General features: G+C 42.8%; 1 protein-coding gene across 4 annotated transcripts in view; it reads right to left on the bottom strand.

Annotated features, from left to right (window-relative positions):
• Window positions 1–366: 366 nt before the first annotated feature.
• colec11 (collectin sub-family member 11) overlaps window positions 367–20,899 on the bottom strand; it is a 35,205-nt gene continuing 14,672 nt past the window's right edge. For 2 of the 4 annotated variants that reach the window (XM_067984215.1, XM_067984216.1), the window contains exons 4-7: window positions 14,994–15,065; window positions 11,379–11,432; window positions 11,185–11,280; window positions 367–4,447 (exon numbers count right to left, since the gene is read on the bottom strand). In XM_067984215.1, coding sequence (XP_067840316.1) covers window positions 4,038–4,447; window positions 11,185–11,280; window positions 11,379–11,432; window positions 14,994–15,065 — 632 coding nt within the window. In that variant the 3' untranslated portion in view covers window positions 367–4,037. The remainder of the gene's footprint in view (window positions 4,448–11,184; window positions 11,281–11,378; window positions 11,433–14,993; window positions 15,066–20,899) is intronic. The other 2 variants (XM_067984217.1, XM_067984218.1) reach the window with 2 other exon arrangements.

The raw sequence follows: 20,899 nt of genomic DNA, 5'->3' as shown, positions 1-20,899 counted from the left end.
TAAGAGGTGAAAGCTGCCTTTAAGTGGTGCTAGCCACTCATGATATCTGGGCCCCCTGCTGGTGAGCAGCCACTCAACAGCGCAGGTAGGGCTGGCTGCACGCAGCAATCAGATAAATCACCAGGCAGCACGAATGTTACGTGCTGCCTGCATCTCAATGACTGGGCGCGGGTTAATCATGCCCCACAAACCCCCCCCCAACCCCGCGCCCGGTTTCGGGGGTTATCTAATATAATCCCCTGAATCTCTGAAGGGGTTCGAGAGACAATTTTACATTCTATAAATCATAAAATAATGCAATTTGTCAGTGCAGTGTAAGCTAAAATCAAACATCAATACAATATACCAAACCTACAGAAAAGGCACAGGTTTATTTTCAGTTGTTGAGATAAGTAAACATAGAATGAAGAGTATTTCATTACAATATTCAGTACATGGTTCTTTAGAATTTATTCTACCAGTTGCACTTTGCACATTTCATTTTATCCAGTGGCACAAAACTAAAGGACAATATAGATATATTCAGTCTTGGTTGGATAAAGTCATTAATTTTATTATTCCACACCCATTATGTTTAGAGCTGTAATGTGGCTAAGTATAGTAAAAACGCCAGGTGCTATAGTTATGTATTACTTTTTGATTACTGCAGTTCCTTTGCTTAGATTACTGTTTATTGCTAATAGATAGCAAGACCAATTAAGCTATTTTAGTGTGCATTACATTCAGCAGATCACAACAACTGAACTCAAGGAACCTAATATAAAAATATGAGAATTGTTTCGTATCACAATACTAAATATTTTTAATATTGGTGGTATCAGAGATTGGCAGTGCATCAGTAGCATTGACCACAGTTGAGGTCAGTCTACACAATGCCAGCAGCACATTGGTGTTAGGAAAGATGACAGAGATGCCAAGTTTGTCAAAATCTTTAGTAATGTTACCAGGGACTACACTCAAAGGATAAAGGGTATATGAAGTGAGCCTTTGTGAATGAAACATGGAAATTAATGAGATATTTTATTTACACAGAGATGGTGAAATTAACTTCTAACCTGTGGTAACCAGATACATCGCCTATAGGACTGAAGGTATAACAAGATAGTACATAATGCAAGGGAACAGACTCAAACTAGAGGAGGTCCCAGAAACGATAAGCCTTTAACTTCCTTTCAGAAGGCCACCCTGGGTTTCTTGCCTACATGTGCATTGAGAGAATAGGGAAGTTGAAACCATAGGTCTCCTGCCATGCTCAGGGCTAGTACTATTCTGCTCTTGTTATGTCTCATCCCCCTTCTCACTTATTGACACAAAGACATACACTTAACCACAAAAACATCAAACTCTGTTTAAAGACGTCTTTTGGAGCCAGCATTCAAACATATATACCTCTTCTGCTGTTGCAGTCCTGGAAGAGCAGCGCACTAGTACTGTTAGTGACCCTGAGCAAGCCAGTACCTCACAGTAACCTACATCACTCTCACCAGTATATACAAGCATTAGCACGCACAAACCCAGAGAACACAGATATTGAGTGTCATAATAAGAAATAGGAGCAGGAGTAGGCCAATCGGCCCCTCGAGCCTGCTCCGCCATTCAATAAGATCATGGCTGATCTGATCCTAATCTCAAATCTAAATTCATGTCCAATTTCCTGCCCGCTCCCCGTAACCCCTAATTCCCTTTACTTCTAGGAAACTGTCGATTTCTGTTTTAAATTTATTTAATGATGTAGCTTCCACAGCTTCCTGGGGCAGCAAATTCCACAGACCTACTATCCTCTGAGTGAAGAAGTTTCTCCTCATCTCAGTTTTGAAAGAGCAGCCCCTTATTCTAAGATTATGCCCCCTAGTTCTAGTTTCACCCATCCTTGGGAACATCCTTACCGCATCTACCCGATCAAGACCCTTCACAATCTTATATGTTTCAATAAGATCGCCTCACATTCTTCCGAACTCCAATGAGTAGAGTCCCAATCTACTCAACCTCTCCTCATATGTCCGCCCCCTCATCCCCGGGATTAACCGAGTGAACCTTCTTTGTACTGCCTCGAGAGCAAGTATGTCTTTTCTTAAGTATGGAGACCAAAACTGTATGCAGTATTCCAGGTGCGGTCTCACCAATACCTTATATAACTGCAGCAATACCTCCTTGTTTTTATATTCTATCCCCCGAGCAATAAAAGCCAACATTCCGTTGGCCTTCTTGATCACCTGCTGCACCTGCATACTAACTTTTTGATCTTCTTGCACTAGGACCCCCAGATCCCTTTGTACTGCAGTACTTTCCAGTTTCTCACCATTAAGATAATAACTTGCTCTCTGATTTTTCCTGCCAAAGTGCATAACCTCACATTTTCCAATATTGTATTGCATATAATATAGGAACAAGCATCAATAGGCGAATTAGCTTTTCGGTAAATTAATTATGCATTCCTCTATAAAAAGAGTCCCTAATTTTTAAATTGAATACCATCTTAAACAACAATACACTTCACTTTGACATTATAAAACTGATTTTTTTTAAATCCTTTAAAACTTGAACATTAAACTAGAACTGATTATATTCTTCTTTCATATTTGTTCCATTGAGATTTCTAGATCTTGAGATTGAGGAGGTAGCACTGCATGAGTCACAGTACACAGGTGAGGAAGGGCAAATGGGGTACTAGAAAAGAGTAGGAACTGCTGGCCACATAATGCCATCAATGGCTTCTTGTACTTTGGAAAATGCAGCAATGCAAATAAATTGGGCAGTCATGCCATGTTGCTGTTGCTGATTTGTCGGAAAGGAGATGGAAGTGCTGGCTGTGCCGAACAAGGCTTCAATCACTTGTGTGATACATGAGTGGGCAGCAAATTGGCTGATACTGGAGATGATCTCTATGCCATCCTGCAAGGACACAGGCAGGAAAGCCAAGCGAGGAAGAAGCCTTGATTGCCCCGGCAGTACAATCCCTATGCTGGAAGTATCCTTGCAGCAGATGGCGAACCAAAGCCTCAGTCATTGCCGAGTAGCTGTTCCTGGGCCTGCAGATACGGTTCCTGGCATAATGGTTGGATACAGGCAGTTCACCTCTGGTGCCTCCTGATCTCCCTGGCATGCTTATTTTGATCTACTTTGTCCAATTGAATGAAATTCTGTAATAGGGACACTGAAATAAATGGAAAACGGGCACAAGGACCAATTTCTATCCCCTCATATCTTGCACAAGAATGGCAAGAAAAAGAATCATAGTGTATCTTTAAGTGCTCATTTTAAATGGGCGGAGTTATCAGTGAGCAGGAAACCCAGGATATTGAGTGCTGCATGATTAACCCTTTATTTGAATGGAGTTTCAATGTCTAATGAACCTCTTAAATACTGAGAGCAATACTGATGGGAACTCGGCATGGAAACATGGAAAAGAAGCCAGTAAGTTTTGGAACCTGTTATTTTCTGGATCCCGCTTGCCTAGAAAGCATTTTCACTGACTGGCATTTTTATCCTATATGTGGCTACAGACCATTTGCTCCTTGAAACAGGAGGAGGCAAGCGGGGGTGGGAGGGGGGGAGGTGGAAAAACCTGTCTAGCCCTAGGCAGCAAGTTATAGCTTGTCATTTATAGTATTCAAGGATAAATCAAATGGCCGAACTGGTAGCAAATAAGGAAAGAGATTTAAATAACAAAAATGTGGGGATAATTTTGTCTCTGTGCAATAGTGTAAAACGGGCGATATTAGATCACTCGCCCGTTATAAATCTCGCCCGATTTTCATTTCCATTGATCTGTTTTACACTATTGCACAAAATCAAAATTACCTCCAGTTTTATTCTCTGAAAAGATAAATCACAAGAAAATGGTTCTGCTAAAACTAAATACATTTATCCTTTTCGTGCTGTATATCTAAGAACATTAGTGAATAATGAGATTTACACAAAAGCTCAGGCAGTCCTAATCATCCCCCATTGAGGTATCATAGCTTTTAAAACTAATACCAATTTATTCATCATGGATGTGGAATAATATCATGCTACAACATCAGGAGCTGACTGAATTAAGGTACATCTTTATCAAATTCACAGACAAAATACATTGTAATATGACAGGCTACATCGTTCCACCCCCCAGAAGATACCATTTCCGCACAATCCTCTTCATCATAGGCATTGTTTGGCTCTCCATTCCGCCACTTGTTGAAGGTCAGCAGGGGTGCCCCATCTGTAAAGACAAACTGGCCTTCCTCCTCCAGATCATTAACGCCAATGAATACTCTGCTGAGCCCTGCTTCGCTGATGTAAGAAGCAATGAGGCTATTGGTTGCCTCATCTTTTGGCATTATGAGAAGTCCTCCTCGGTCACGACAATATTCATGGGCATCTGTGTACCTCTTCTCTTCCTTCACCAGCAGGTAAATCTTATTTTCTACCTCTCGTACTCCAGCAACAGCTGCAGGGGAGGGCAGTGCTGAAAAGTGAGCACTTTGATTTCTGTTATATTTAATAAGACATAAGCACCTTTACAAAGACACATATTTCCCCCATGCAAATTATGATTTTGAGCTGGCATGCCTGCTCCCATGTTCAAATGTCTTCATACAAATGCTGCTGGAGGGGAAATATCAAAATGTGTTCGAATATGGTTCGAGGCTTGTTCCTACGTAACAAATGCAAAACTTCATGCCACATAGTTTGATTGTTATATGCATTATGTTTTGATGGTGACTATTTTTTTTCAAATTTAGTTTATCTGGGACAGTTTTCTAACATGTACACTGTTAGCAAAGTTTATCAATTCATTCAGAAAATAAAATTACATAACCAGGATATTTTTTTCCAGCCACTTTGGTGCACGTGATAAGGTATAACAAAGGTGACAACACTAAAGATGAATTTGTGCTTCCAACCAAGGAGAATAGCCAGGAATAAATATTTTCTCCCAGTCACTAATGTGAGCATAAAAACTGATGCAAATATAAAACAGGAAAATAGGTTTTATATATGCCAATTTTTATATACAATGTTGACCGGAGGAAAATATAACTAAGCATGATTGCATAGGGCTAACCTTGGGATGGCGAGGAAGCAGAGGAACTGGGAAAGAGAACTGGAAATTAATATGTGTCTGTTTTCAGGTATGCAACGGCAACCGCAGCTAAACTGATGGGCAAGAGGACCACACGAAATTGGTGCTCTTGCGTCATCAGGAGACGATTGACGTACTATGGGCACTGGTCGCACCCCAAAAGGCAGTTGGCCGGTAACGGGGACAAGCAAAATTGGCGAGCTTGGACGCCAGCCGAGGGGTGAGCATGGACTGTAAGCGGCCCGCAGTTTTAATGTGAACTCTGGAGGAGCACTTCTTCCACGACCTCCAGTGTTCCCTTTAAGGATCACTGGTTAGGCCGCTGTAGAAACAAACAAAAAAAAACCATCAGGATCCTTCTTTGTACATTTAAATTGCACCAGTGCTTTTTTCAGACGGCCATGAGAGACACCTGAAAGTAGTACAATCCAATATGACCGCGGCCATGCTGCCGCCACATATCGGGTACAAGACCCCAGTACACAATACTGGACCCTTCAACGTACTCAAGGGCTTTGGAAACAAAAAGGAGATGGAAGGTGAGGCAGTAATTTGCAAGGTCGGAGTTGGCAAAATTGAGTTACAATGTCTCATGCCATTATTTCATATATTTGGTAGATGCTAGGTGCCTTTGTATTTTGAGTATTGAAACTGAAAATTCACTATTCTTGGAACTCCGCAAGTTTGTGAATTTTAACCAGCTATTAAATGTCCTAGATGAAGAAGTATTACAAGCCCTGATAATGCAAACAAATGCAGGAATACACCAGCACCTCTAGCACTTTAAAGAGAATGAGAAAGTCAATCATCCGATTTCCTGATTTTTTTTTTCAATTACAGTGCAAAGCAGAGGTTCTGACCACAATCTTTCAAACATCCCTGAATATGGAAGTTTTGCCAAAGAACTGGAGGATTGCTAACCTAATATCTTGATTCAAAAAGGGAGAAAGGCATCAACCAGATCACTGTGAACCATTCATCCTAACATCTAGAATGGGTAAGCTTTTAGAGGCAAACTTAATACTCACCTAGAAAAATGTGTTTTAATTGAGTACAGCCAGCATGCATTTGTAAAAAGCAAGTCATGTCTGACACATTTAATAGAATTCTTCGAGGAAATAATGGAGTATACTGATAAAAAAATGCCATGGATGTTGTGTCTATAGATTTTCAAAAGGCATTTGACAAAATGTCGCTTAGGAGGCTTGTTGATTAAATGAAGGCACATAATATTAAAGAGAATAGATTGGAAGATGGTTCAAAGGCAGTAATCAGAGCTTAATAGATGTTTTTTGAACTGGAGGGATGTGAACAGTGGTGTCCCCTAGGTGTCAGTGTTGGGACTATTGCTCACCTCAATATATAGGAACATATTGTAAACAATTTTACAACACCAAGTTATAGTCCAGCAATTTTATTTTAAATTCACAAGCTTTCGGAGACTTCCTCCTTCCTCAGGTAAATGTGAAGGAGGGAGGAAGGAGGAAGGAGGAAGTCTCCGAAAGCTTGTGAATTTAAAATAAAATTGCTGGACTATAACTTGGTGTTGTAAAATTGTTTACAATTGTCAACCCCAGTCCATCACCGGCATCTCCACATCATGACTACTATAGGAACATAGGAACAGGAGTAGGCCATTCAGCCCCTCGTGCCTGCTCCGCCATTTGATAAGATCATGGCTGATCTGTGATCTAGCTCCATATACCTGCCTTTGGCCCATATCCCTTAATACATTTGGTTGCCAAAAAGCTATCTATCTCACATTTAAATTTAGCAATTGAGCTAGTATCAATTGCCATTTGTGGAAGAGAGTTCCAAACTTCTACCACCCTTTGTGTGTAGAAATGTTTTCTAATCTCACTCCTGAAAGGTCTGGCTCTAATTTTTAGACTGTGCCCCCTACTCCTAGAATCCCCAACTAGCGGAAATAGTTTCTCTCTATCCACCCTATCCGTTCCCCTTAATATCTTATAAACTTCGATCAGATCACCCCTTAACCTTCTAAACCCGAGAGAATACAACCCCAATTTGTGTAAATCTCTCCTCATAACTTAACCCTTGAAGTCCGGGTATCATTCTGGTAAACCTACGCTGCACTCCCTCCAAGGCCAATATAGCCTTCTGAAGGTGCAGTGCCCAGAACTGCTCACAGTACTCCAGGTGCGGTCGAACCAGGGTTTTGTATAGCTGCAGCATAACTTCTGCCCCCTTGTACTCTAGTCCTTTAAATATAAAGGCCAGCATTCCATTTGCCTTATTGATTATTTTCTGCACCTGTTCATGACACTTCAATGATCTATGTACCTGAATCCCTAAGTCCCTTTGGACATCCACAGTTTTTAACTTTTTACCATTTAGAAAGTACCCTGTTCTATCCTTTTTTGATCCAAAGTGGATGACCTCACATTTGTCTACATTGAATTCCATTTGCCTCAATTTTGCCCATTCACCTAATCTATCAATATCCCTTTGTAATTTTATGTTTTCATCTACACTGCTTACAATGCCACCAATCTTTGTGTCATCGGCAAACTTAGATATGAGACTTTCTATGCCTTCATCGAAGTCATTAATAAATACTGTGAATAATTGAGGCCCCAAGACAGATCCCTGCGGGACTCCACTAGTCACATCCTGCCAATGTGAATACTTACCCATTATCCCTACTCTCTGTCGCCTTTCGCTCAGCCAATTTCCTAACCAAGTCCGTACTTTTCCCTTGCTTCCATGGGCTTCTAACTTAGCTAACAGTTTCTTACGTGGGACTTTATCAAATGGAAGTCCATATAAATAACATCCATTGACATTCCCCTGTCCACTACTTTAGTCACCTCTTCAAAAAACTCAATCAGGTTTGTCAGGCACGACCTACCTTTCACAAATCCATGCTGGCTCTCCCTGATTAACTGAAAATTCTCGAGGCGTTCAGTCACCCTATCCTTAATTATAGACTCCAGCAATTTCCCCACAACAGATGTTAGGCTAACTGGTCTATAATTCCCCGGTTTCCCTCTCTCTCCTTTCTTAAAAAGCAGAGTGACATGTGCAATTTTCCAATCTAGAGGGACAGTTCTTGAATCTAGAGAACTTTGAAAGATTATAGTTAGGGCATCTGCAATCTGCTCACCTACTTCCTTTAAAACCCTGGGATAGAAACCATCTGGTCCTGGGGATTTTTAACTCTTTAGTGCTATTATTTTCTTCATTACTGTTGCTTTACTTATGTTAATTTTATCGAGTCCCTGTCCCCGATTCAATATTAGTTTTCTTGGGATTTCCGGCATGCTATCCTCTTTTTCTACTGTAAATACTGACGCAAAGTAATTATTCAACATGTCCGTCATTTCCCCATTGTCAATGACAATATCCCCACTTTCAGTTTTTAAGGGGCCAACACTGCTCCTGACCACCCTCTTTTTCCTAATATAACTATAAAAGTTCTTTGTGTTGGTTTTGATATCCCTTGCAAGTTTCTTTTCATGCTCTCTTTTTGGAGCTCTTACTATCTGTTTTGTGACCCTTTGTTGATCTTTGTATCTTTCCCATTCACCAGGATCTGTGCTATTTTTTGCCTTTTTGTATGCCCTTTCCTTACGTCTTATACTGTCCCTTACCTCTTTAGTTGTCCATGGCTGGTTTTTTTGGCAAGTAGAGTTCTTGCCCCTCAGGGGTATAAACCAGTTCTGTATCTCGTTAAATGTTTCTTTAAACATTTCCCACTGATCATCAGTCGTTTTACCCATTAACAGATTTGCCCAGTTTACTGTGGACAGTCTCTGTCTCATCCCATTGAAGTCGGCCTTACCCAAGCCTAGAATCTTAGCAGCTGACTCACTTTTTTCCCTTTCAAACACTACATTGAACTCGATCATGTTATGATCGCTGTTGGATAGATGTTTACGCACAGTTAAGCTGTTAACTAAATCTGGTTCATTACTCATTACTAAATCTACTATGGCTTGCCCCCTTGTTGCCTCCTGGACATACTGCTGTAGAAAACTATCCCGGACACACTCAAGAAATTCACTACCTTTCTGACAGTTGCTAGTCTGCTTTCCCCAATCTATGTGAAGGTTAAAGTCCCCCATTAAGACCACTATGCCTTTCTTACACGCTTGTCTAATCTCTGCATTTATACAATCTAGCACTTCAGAGCTGCTGCCAGGGGTCCTATACACAACTCCCACTATAGTCTTAGATTCTTTCCTATTTCTCAATTCAACCCATAAGGTCTCTGTTGGCTGCTTACCTCTTGTTATATCCTCCTTTATCATTGAATTGATTTCATCTCTAATCATTAAGCCTACTTCTCCCCCTCTTCCATTTTCCCTATCTCTCCTGTAGACCTTATAACCCGGTATATTTAGTTCCCAATCCTGACCATCCAGCAGCCATGTCTCAGTAATAGCTATCATGTCATACCCTCCAATTTGAATTTGAACCTGTAGTTCATTTAATTTATTCCTAATACTCCGTTCATTTGTTTATAGAACTCTTAGTTGGGCCACACACCCTAGCCTGACCTTCAGCTTTGATGCTGGGTTAATCGCCTTACGCCTTCTAGTTTTCACTTTATCTGTAGTATCTAAAGTACACTTTCTTTCTGCTGCTCTACGCTTTTCCCTTTCACTTGTTCTTGAACAACTGTTTGTACTATTTGTATTGTAAATTTCCCCTGGGTCTTCCCCTCTCTTGCTGCTCTCAACTTTACTCCCTTCTGACTCCCCGCTAAGGTTCCCATCCCCCTGCCACTCTAGTTTAAACCTTCCCCAACAGCACTAGCAAACACCCCCGCGAGGACATTGGTCCTGGTCCTGCTCGGGTGTAACTCGTCTCGCTTGTACAGGTCCCACCTTCCCCAGAACCGGTCCCAATGTCCCATGAATCTAAATCCCTCCCTCCTACACCATCCCTGCAGCCACGCATTCATCCTGTCTATTCTCCTGTTCCTATACTCACTAGCACGTGGCACTGGTAGTAATATATATATGAACTAGACATGGGTACAGGGGCACAATATCAAAAACAGGGAGTGTGATTAACTGCCAAGAAGACTGTAAGTGACTTCAGGAGGACGTAAACAGGTTAGATTAGGTCAATATGATAAAATTTAATGTGATGAATGTGAGGTGATACATTTTGGGAGGAAGAATGTGGAGAGGATATACGCATTTAATGATAAAACTTTAAAAGGAGTACAGGAGCAGAGAGACTTGGCGTTCATATACAGAAATCTTTAAAAGTGGGAGGACGAGTTGATAAAGATGTAAAAATATAGGATTGTAGGCTTTTTTTATGAATTGGTGTACAAAAGCAAAGAGGTGATATTAAACCTATTCATATCATTGATTAGGCCATAGTTAGGGTACCTAATTAAGAAATATCTCAAAGGTAAGGAGAAGCTGCAGAAGAAATTCTCTAAGATGATACTAGGGATGAGAGGCTTTATAGTTATGATAAGAAACTAGAGAAACTGGGCTCTTTTCATTAGAACAAAGAAGGTTAAGGGGCGATCTGCTGGAGGTATTTCAAAATATGAAGAGTTTTGATAAAATAAATCGGGAAAGATTGTTTCCACTGGTCAGTGAATCTAGAGGGCATAAATTTAGGATCATCATCAAAAGAAGAAAGGGAGAGGTTAGGAGAATTTTTTTTATTATGCACAGAGGGTAGTTAGCACATGAAATACCATACCAGAAATACTTGAATACATAATGACTTTTAAAAGGGAAGTGGATAAATATTTGATAAAAAAAGTGAATAGATTTTTCAGAGAGTCGCCACAGATGCAGTGGGCCAAATGGTCTCCTTCTATGCTGTAAAATTCTATCATTCTATGATTTAACGTAGGATCATATGAATATCTCTACACTTCCATTAATCTTTATATATTTAACAATTGTACAATTTCTTGTTGAGCCATGATACATTAAAAACTAACAGATTGCTGCCTTACATGCCTGCACTTTGCATTTGTTCCAGTTTGAAATATTAATGACTGTCTTTTAGAGCAGATGAAGATCCAAAGGAAATTTCATCTGACAGTAAGAGGTGAAATCTTATTGGAGTTTTAATGCTATAGCAAAGAACTCTTACTTAGTACAAATGATCAAACTTACCATTTTTAATGAAATTGAGTTCATTTGTTAACTGTGTCACAAGGATGTCCATTTCTCCAATTACCTTTCTCAGTTGGCCACATTCACAGGGCAAGCCTGAGGAGATTGTACAGGACATTATTCAGGCACAGAATTAAAGAAACAGACTCAACATAAATCAGGTTTATACCCAATAGAAGTTCTGATAACTCTACCTGGATCTCCGTTTTCCCCTTTTAGTCCTAGATCACCAGTGTCTCCTTTGTTTCCTGATAAGTTAAGAAATAAGAATGTTGAGTTGCTCGAGTTTCTACTCAGAACTAAAGCCTCTCATCCATAGTATCATCTTAATGGTTTTCTTTTAAACTCTCTCCTTAGCCGTGATATATTTCTTAAAGTTAAGGGCCCAAAATTTGACACAATATTCTACCTATTCTAAGGGAATCAAGGGATATGGCGATAGGGCGGGAAAGTGAAGTTGAGGCAGAAGATCAGCCATGATTTTATTGAGGGGCCATATGGCCTACTCCTGCTCCTATTTCTTATGTTCTAACATTCTAAGGCCTAATCATAGTTTGAATTAAGAATCATAGAATGGTTACAGCACAGAAGGATGCCATTTGGCCCATCGAGCCCAGTTTGGTCCTTTGTATAGGCAATCCAGTTAATCCCATTCGCCCGCTCTTTCTCCGTAGCCCTGCAATTTTTTCCCCTTCAAGTATTTATCCAATTCCTTTTGAAAGCCATGATTGAATCTGCTTCCACCACCCTTTCAGGCAGCGCATTCCAGATCATAACTACTCGCTGCATAAAAATGTTTTTCCTCATGCTGCCGTTGGATCTTTTACCAATCACCTTAAATCTGCGTCCTCTGGTCACCGACCCTTTCACCAATGGCAACACTTTCTCTTTATTTACTTTATCTAAACCCTTCATGATTTTGAACATTTCTATCAAATTTCCTCTTAACCTTCTCTGCTCTAAGAAGAACAACCCCAGCTTCTCCAGTTTATCCAAGTAACTGAAGTCCCTCATCCCTGGAATCATTCTAGTAAATCTTTTCTGCACCCTCTCTAAGGCCTTCACATCCTTCCTAAATTGCAGTGCCCAGAATTGGACACAATACTCCAGTTGTGGCCAAACTAGTGTTTTATAAAGGTTCATCATAACTTCCTTGCTTTTGTACTCTATGCATCCACTTATAAAGCCAAGGATCCCATATGCTTTTTTAAATGCTTTCCCAACCTGTCCTGCCACCTTCAAAGATTTGTACACATATGCCCCCAGGTCTCTCTTGTTCGTGCACCCCCTTTAGAATTGTACCATTTAGTTTATATTGCCTGTCCTCATTCTTCCTACCAAAATGTATCACTTCGCACTTCTCTGCATTAAATTTCATCTGCCATGTGTCGGCCCATTCCACCAGCTTGTCTATGTCCTCTTGAAGTCTATTCCTATCCTCCTCACTGTTTACTACCCTTCGAAGTTTTGTGTCATCTGCAAATTTTGAAATTGTGCCCCGAACACCCAAGTCCAAGTTATTTACATATATATCAAAAAAAGTAGTGGTCCTAGTACCGACCCCTGGGCAACACCACTGTATATCATCCTCCAGGCCTGATGATATAACTGTTAAAATATCTATAATATTTTTTAAGTCTCATGTCTGCATGCAGTTCCTGTCTACAAAACTTTACTTCCAGTTGTCAACTTTTCCCATCATAAATTATTTTGTCCACATTTATAATGGAAACGGCCTATGTAATTAGACCCTCTCACCAATGGTGGCACTCTACCACCTGAGTTATGCATCTTCTGGCTCCTCAGCTTGCATTGTAGAGAAACCCATGTTCTCCAACCAACCCTACTTCTCTACTTGCCAAATTTCTCTAAGTTTTGCTATTTAACTATAAATAATCATATAAAATCAAAGTATTATATGAAAAGGACAAAATGCATGACTTTAAGATGGGGCATGAATTACATCTGTTCATCCTAGCCTAATTATCTCCTGCCCTCTAACTCTGTTTCATCTGAAGATAACACTTGGTCTCAACTCCGCATGTGCAACACCACAGGAAATCAAATAATATTATCAATAATTATGACACCGTAATTGTAATTTTAAGAGCCCGTACTCCTGGTTGGGAGCCTTCCCGCCGGAAGTACCAGTGCAGAAATTCCAGTGCACGCTGCCCATGATTTTCTGACCAAATGGTCTGATAATCATGGATAGTGCATGCCAGAATTATCCCTTATCTCTTCACATTAACCAGGCCAAAATATATGGCATGCAGACAATAGGTGCAATGGCTAACTGTTTGGCTTTGTGCTCCAAGCAGGGAGAATCACCCAGCAGGTGCACATACTGAAAATTTTATCTCAAACTACCCCATGATTTTCTGTCCAAAAATGATGGAAAATCTTGGGAAATTTCTGGTATGTGCTCCCGATGGGCAAGCCTCTCTGCCAGAAGGACAGGCTCTTAACATTATCTCTTTATTTAAACATGGCATGCAAGCCAGAAGCAAAAATTACCTACGGTCAAAACATTGTCAAACACCGCTCCTATGACGCTTCAGTTGGCAAATAAAATGTCCAGTGTGGAACCATGCCATACAGACCAGGAACGGCCATGACCTATCCCTGGTCTGTGTTGTGATAGCTAATCTCAGGTGGGATGGTAGTCGGAGGGCTACTATCACCTTAGCTTTATGGACAGGGGTGGAGGGAGAAATCAGCAAGGATATGCTATCCAATAACCCTTACGGGGAGGGTGTTTGCATTTATAGATGGTGGATGAGGCAGGAATGGGCCTGCTAACACTAAATTTCTAGGCTCACATTTGGTGAATGGTCATTTGGGTGAGGTACCAGAGGGCAGCCAGAGTCTACAAACCATACCGCACCATAAGCACCTTCAGGAGAGGAGGGAGAAAATTCGATGGAGAAAATTTCAGACAAAAGATAATCAGACCTAACTCACACAATTTTTTAAAAAGTGACAAATGACGGATTTATTTACTTAAATATACACAATGCATGTTACTGATAAACTGAAATTATAGTTATTATGTAAATAATGTATTTGCACTTTTATAGAGGGAAATCGTCCTGTTTGGAATGACAAGGTAATTTTTCGGTAAATCTGCTGGAATATGGATCCAAAACACCAGAAGCCCTCAATAAAGTGACCATTTTACATATCTGAACTTAACTAGTATGTGTCAACATGCTATTTGACTATGGACAGCGTCACATCTAAACCCAATCCTGTCCTCACCTGACTTCCACAAAAGTTAACTTTTCAGCAGGAGTCACTGTATGATCAGGAAAACTCTGGCTTATTTTTCTTCCCGCTAGCCTGGGGGAGCTGAGGTCAATCATAGCACCCTGCTGTTGGCTGAACTGAGATTAACTTATTCAGCACAGGCCAGGGAGTCAAATCTGAGACTTTGCTGGTCTGTACATCTCAATACCACATAATGCCATTACCCAGTGAGTCATAACCAATTACTTTTATACCTCTTGGTCCAAAATCATCAGAATCAGTCAATATGCTTTTACACCTTATTTGGTTGAATCTTCAGCAAATCTGGCCAGGATGGGAGCAAGAGAGAAGTTAACTAATTTGGATGGATAATGGCTAAGAGGGTGGAAACAGTCACTTTGCTAGGAGTAAAACAATGATTAATGTGGGAAAATGTGAGCAGGGAAAGTTATCTCATAGAAAATTGTGTTTGGCTAGAAAAGGCATAAAGTCCACACATCTGTTCAGTTGGATTTTGTCCCAATGAATTTTTACAAATAGCAACAAGAATGTTAAAATACCTTTTAACCCAACTGGGCCTATTTTGCCATGGCGACCCATTGCACCTTTTTGGCCTTTTTCACCAATAGGTCCTGCAAAAAAAAGTTGTAGATTGTTCAACGTAATCTTTCCAACAACTTTATTTCATGTGACTTCATGTAATTAATCCCTTCACTCCTCAAACATTTCAGAAATGTCCTGTTATATAGACCACTGGTCTGTGGTTTTCGAGGAAATAGACAGAAATGTGAAATGTAATCCCTCAGAACACCTGCAAAAATCTAAGCAGTAAAAATGGATTTTGACCTGGTAACCAGCAGCCCTGGTTACCATCACCCTTCATTAAGTACTGCACAATTTTGTCACACGTGCACGTAAGGAAGTTAAGTTAGACAGGTGATCCACTGATCTATTGGGCCCAATGTTAGCAGGGCTGCGGGTTCTCGGTGGGAGGGCTATCGCGCCCGGCGAAATCAGTCAGCTCCCCACGCGATCGTAGCATAATTGGATCCACTTACCTTCTCCTCCGGGCTCCCCACTGCTGATCTGCGCGTCGGGCGGGCTGCGCATGCGCAGTAAGATCTGTCAGCTGGAGGAGCTCTATTTAAAGGGGCAGTCCTCCACTGACAGATGCTGCAACAAACAGAAAAAATTACAGCATGGAGCAGCCCAGGGGGAAGGCTGCTCCCAGTCTAATGATGCCTCACTCCAGGTATCAATGCATGGGGTGAGGAGGAGGGGGAGGACAGAGATCATCCCCCCGGCGGGCGGGAGGAAGCGGCCTGCCTCTGCCACCAGGAAGGCCTGGCTCGAGGTGGCAGAGGAGGTCACCAGCACCACCAACATATCGCCCACCTGCATACAGTGCAGGAGGCGCTCCAATGACCTCAGTAGGTCAGCCAAAGTGAGTACACTTACTCTTTCCCCTACACTCCGTCTGCCACATCACCGCCCCCACCCCACATCTCCTTCTGCACTGCCAACACTACTCTGTCACATCACCCCTCATACCCACTCAAACCTCATCCTCATCTTACCTGCACCTACTCACCTCGCCAGTACTCATCCCGCCACTACAACTCAACCCAATCCTCATACAATCTCATGGCTCTATCTCATACTCACTCTCTCGTGCATCTCTTTCACGGCCAGCCTCACTCAACCTGCCACTACCTGTGCTGCAGCCACAGGGCATGCATCACATATGTGCAGTAGGCAGCGTAAGGCAAACGTGTCTTGAGCATGAAGGGGATGCACAAGGGTGTTTGAGGGTCTGTCATGGTTGCTACTTATATTGAATTTCTGACCAACTCACATTACATATTATATTGGCACCACTACTGCCATGTCTTCGCGAATCTTGTCTGGTTTGTGCAATAATGCCCTCTCCTGAGGATCACTATGAAGACCCACAACTGATGCCATCCATTGTGCCACTGCAGAGTGGGTGTAGGTGTATTTGCAGGGCTCTTTTGCGCAGACGACTGAGAGACGTCAGTGATGTCCCCGGTTGCACCCTGGAAGGATGCAGAGGAGAAGTTGTTGAGGGCAGTGGTGACTTTGACAGCGACAGGTAAGAAGATGGTGCTCGGGCCAGCCAGGAGCACCTCGGCATGAAGGAGGCTGCAGATGTCCACGAATACATGTCGAGTGAATCTGAGCCTCCGTGTGCACTGCTGCTCAGAGAGGTCCAGGAATCTGAGCCTAGGTCTGTGGACCCTGTGGCGAGGGTAGTGCCCTCTGCGACGCATCTCTCTCTGCGGTAGCCCTCCCTCCTGCTGTGCAGGTGGATGTGTCACAGCACTCTGTTGTGCAGCTCCACGGGTCAGAGGTGGACGGCGTAGATGACGAGGCTGGTGATGCTGTTCGCCCTCCGAGGAGGTCATGACTGCAGCTACGGCGGCCCCCATCCGGAAGATGTACATCTGAGGGGGTCCGCAAGGTAGGTACATGTGTCTGGACACCGGGGTAAGTGTGCAAGTTGGTGACTTTGATTGTCAGGAGGAGGGTGGTGGAGGCCAAACTTTGTCCCAAGTGACAGAGTGGCCTCCTGCAATGGGTGAGGGTCTCCCCCACCGACCTGTCAAATGGACCTTTGCAGCTGCCACAGGCTGATGGCTGCAACAGGTCCATTTGAACTGGGAGTGTTTCCTCCAGTGTGGGAAACAGTCCCAGTTTGCTCTAAAATCCCACCCCTCCGCACATAATCCCTTAATCAGGTCAGTTAATGACCTCAACAAGCAAAATAAATAGCGTCAAGTGGAACCCCGCTGGCTTTAATTGCCTGCGGGATTCCCACCAGCGTCAGCGGGGAACCCGGAAGTGCGCGGGTTCGAGGCAGGCTCCGGTCCCGCTCCGGGATTTCCCGATTTTCGGGGCCCCCCCCGCCAGGAACGCACCTGCTGACGGGTGCTAAAATGCTGCCCATTGTCTGTGATGAAGATAAATTACAAAAATATATGTGGAGATTTCCCCAGAAATGATGCACAGATTGTTTGTAGATTGATTTGTTAAAAATTAGCAACAGTTGCCATTTTGGCAATGAGTCCAATCAAAACTTTTCTTGTAAGTGGTGAGAGCTGGTTTCAATAAAGAAAAGAATGTGAGCGATGCTGGCAAAGCTGTATTTTTATTTCTCATCCCTAGTTACCCTAGAGGTGGTGGTGCCATCTCCTTGAACTGCTGCAACCCTCGTGATGAGGGTGCTCCCACAATGGTTTAACAAAGTCTCAGAAGGTGCATTTGAGCATTGGCTCTTTCCTACATTGCAACAGTGATTACACTTCAAAAGTACTTAATTGGCTGTAAAACGCTTTGGAGCATTCAGAGGTCGTGAAAGGCGTTACATAAATGCAAGTCTTTCTTTCTTTCCTTCTCTGCCTCATTTCCCCCTCCACTGCCACTCAACAACGAGAGGTGTGTGACCTTAGGGATCCCTGGGAATCCTTCACAGATCCTCAAAGTATCCTTACCTGCAGACAAAGGTAATTACTGCACCACCCTAGAAGATGATGGCTCTCCTTGAAATGCTGCAATCGTTGTGGTGAGGGTGCTCCCATAAGGGGGGTAGGATACCAGGATATTGACCCAGCATCAATGAATGCAATTGGTGGCATATGTCCAAGTCAGGATGGTGTGTGACTCGGAAGAAGTTGGAGCTGATGGTGTCCAATACAGGGCTCTGTGCTTCAGCTACTCTGTTTTAAACTAAAATTATAGTTCTATGAGTACTAATGAACACATGAGCACAATATTATAGTGCTTCAAAGTGGGAGTGATTTAATAGTCACTTCACTGGGAGACCCTCAACACTTCTGTTAAAAGTAGCAAGAGCTGAGGTTTGAACTTTTGTTCCAAAACTTTGGAGGTCCTCACAGATTTAAACAGAACTATTTTTTAAAACTGACATTTGATCCATAAATACAAATAAATATAAACACATGGAGTAACCAGTTAGTCATTAAATTCATTCTCTGGCTGACCTAAGTTAGTATGTGACCTCCTGTCCTTTATTCTAAACACAGGCCTGACCACTAACAAGCAGTGATCATTAAAACAAACTATGTTGTAGTTGGTGAACTAATGACAGTTTGAAGATTAATTTCTGTCCATGTGACATGCAGTGGCTGTTAAGCACTGCTTGGGAGGTACAAACAAGGAACACAGCTTGTGGGAAATTGTTCAATTCCTGATTTCAGAAGATGATAAAAAAATTATTTTCAGTTTAATCAGGCCACAACAAGCACTTTTAAATATTCCAACCTGACACACAATTGTGTAGGATTCATAGTCATTTAGTATATATAGTCACAATAGAATAAGTGAGCTACATTTCAATTTTAACCTAAATTTACTTTAGTTATTAACATAATACCCACAGAATGAGCACCCTCATCACAAGGATGTCATTTTCTGCAAAGTCTCCTACAGGCACTGGGAAACAAGGAATTGGTAAGAAGCCAATTTCTGAGCCTGTGGGAATATACCACAGGAGTTTCAAAAAAACCCATCTACCATAAATGGGTAACACCATTAAGCATGACATTAGTTGCAATAATAGAATCCTTGTTGATTTTTTTCAAGTTACATAGGAACAGGAGTAGGCCATTCAGTCCCTCAAGCCTGCTCCGCCATTCAATTAGATAATGGCTGATCTGTACCCAAACTCCATTTATCCGCCTTAGCACCATATCCCTTGATACCCCGACCTAGCAAAAATCTATCCATGTCAGTCTTGAAAGCTCCAACTATCCCAGCATCCATAGCCTTTTGGGGCTGAGGATTCCAGATTTCTACTACGCTTTGTGTGAAAAAGTCCTTTCTGACTTCCCTCCTAAATGGCCTAATTCTAATTTTAAGATTATGTCCTCTCGTTCTGGATTCCACCACCAGAGGAAATAGTTTCTAAATATAGTTTTGTTTTTCCCGAGATTTGTAAACGATAAGTGTAAACCTGAAGTTGAATTGTTGCTCTTTTCTATTTTGCTACCAAACGTTTATAGTAGGAAAGACATGGGGGGAAATATTCGATAAAGGTCCGTTTTGGGCGGTAGTAGCACCCCTCGCCCAACGGACCCTACGCAGGCAGCACGTGAACTTCGTGCTGCCTGATACTTACCATGATATCTCCGTGCAGCAAGCGCAGCCCTCGCTGCTGAGAGGCTGCACGGAGAATGAGGAAGTTGGAAATGGGGTGTGGACAGCGCACGTCATCAGCAGCCTGCACTACTTAAAGGTGCAGGCACATTTCCAGTGGCAGATATGCAGCCAACTAGGAGAAGGGAGAATGACATCACGAGTTGCTGCACCAGCAAGAGAGCGAGCACCAAGATTCTCGGACGATGCTCTGGAGGCTCTGGTGAAAGGTGTGGACCAAAGAAGGGTAGGCATGTACCCACAGGGTGGCCGGAGACCGTCTAGACTACAGCTGCATAGGCATTGGCAGACCGTGGCACAGGAGGTGAATGCCAGGAGCATTGCACCACCCACGTGGGTACAGTGCCGCAAGAAACTCAATGATTTGACACGAGTGGTCAAGGTGAGTGAATGCAAGTGTCAAGTTGCACATCCTGCCAACTGCACCAATACTCCATGCACTACACCTCCCATCACCCACCCACCCATCAACAAACACTGCCCATCCATACGCAATACTGTATCTCAGACACACATTGCACACATTTGCAGGCCACAAAACCACCACTCAAGTCACACAAGCTGGCAGCTATTCGACCATGACAGGCACATCACCCACACACCTTGCAGGACACTCACTGACACACTGTCCTCTGTCTTGCAGGAGAAGGTGGCGTATAACACCTGGCAGCAGGAGGGACCTGAGGCTGGACGGGCACGTCTACACGTCTTCACCCCGCTAGAGAAGACAGTGCTAGAAATGGGCGGGCCGTCACTGCAGCCGTTACAACGTGCCGCGCTGGAATCCCGGTCAAGGAGTCTCTGCATATCTAATGATCCTTCTCCTTTTCCACGTCTCCCTCCTCCCATAATCTTTTCTGACCCACGTGCTGCACATGCTGTCAGCACGCACCTCTTACTTGCTCCTCTCCCCACTCCACAACTCAACCTGTTTCCCTTTGTCATTGCAGATACCCAAGAACCGTCCGAGGAGGAGGAGGAGGAGAAGAACACTGAAGCCACACCATCACTCGATCTGACACTTGCTTCCACCAGCTCAGAGAATGACACTGCGCGTCCTTTAGAGGTTAGGTTAGAGGAGGGATCAGCATGTGGTGAGACACCGAGCACAAGTGCTCAGGAGCCGGGGTGGAGGGAATGATACCACAGGAGCCAACTCGCCGGAGGGTGAGGTCGCTCATTAGTTCTGCTGAAGAAGAGTCAGATGGGGACTTCGATGGGCCAGGCTACAGAAGACGGCTGATGGGCGTACACCCACAAATGCTTGGGG

Source organism: Heptranchias perlo, chromosome 5, assembly GCF_035084215.1.
Source record: "Heptranchias perlo isolate sHepPer1 chromosome 5, sHepPer1.hap1, whole genome shotgun sequence".
Classification (NCBI taxonomy): domain Eukaryota; kingdom Metazoa; phylum Chordata; class Chondrichthyes; order Hexanchiformes; family Hexanchidae; genus Heptranchias; species Heptranchias perlo.
This window is presented reverse-complemented; position numbering and strand designations above follow the sequence as displayed.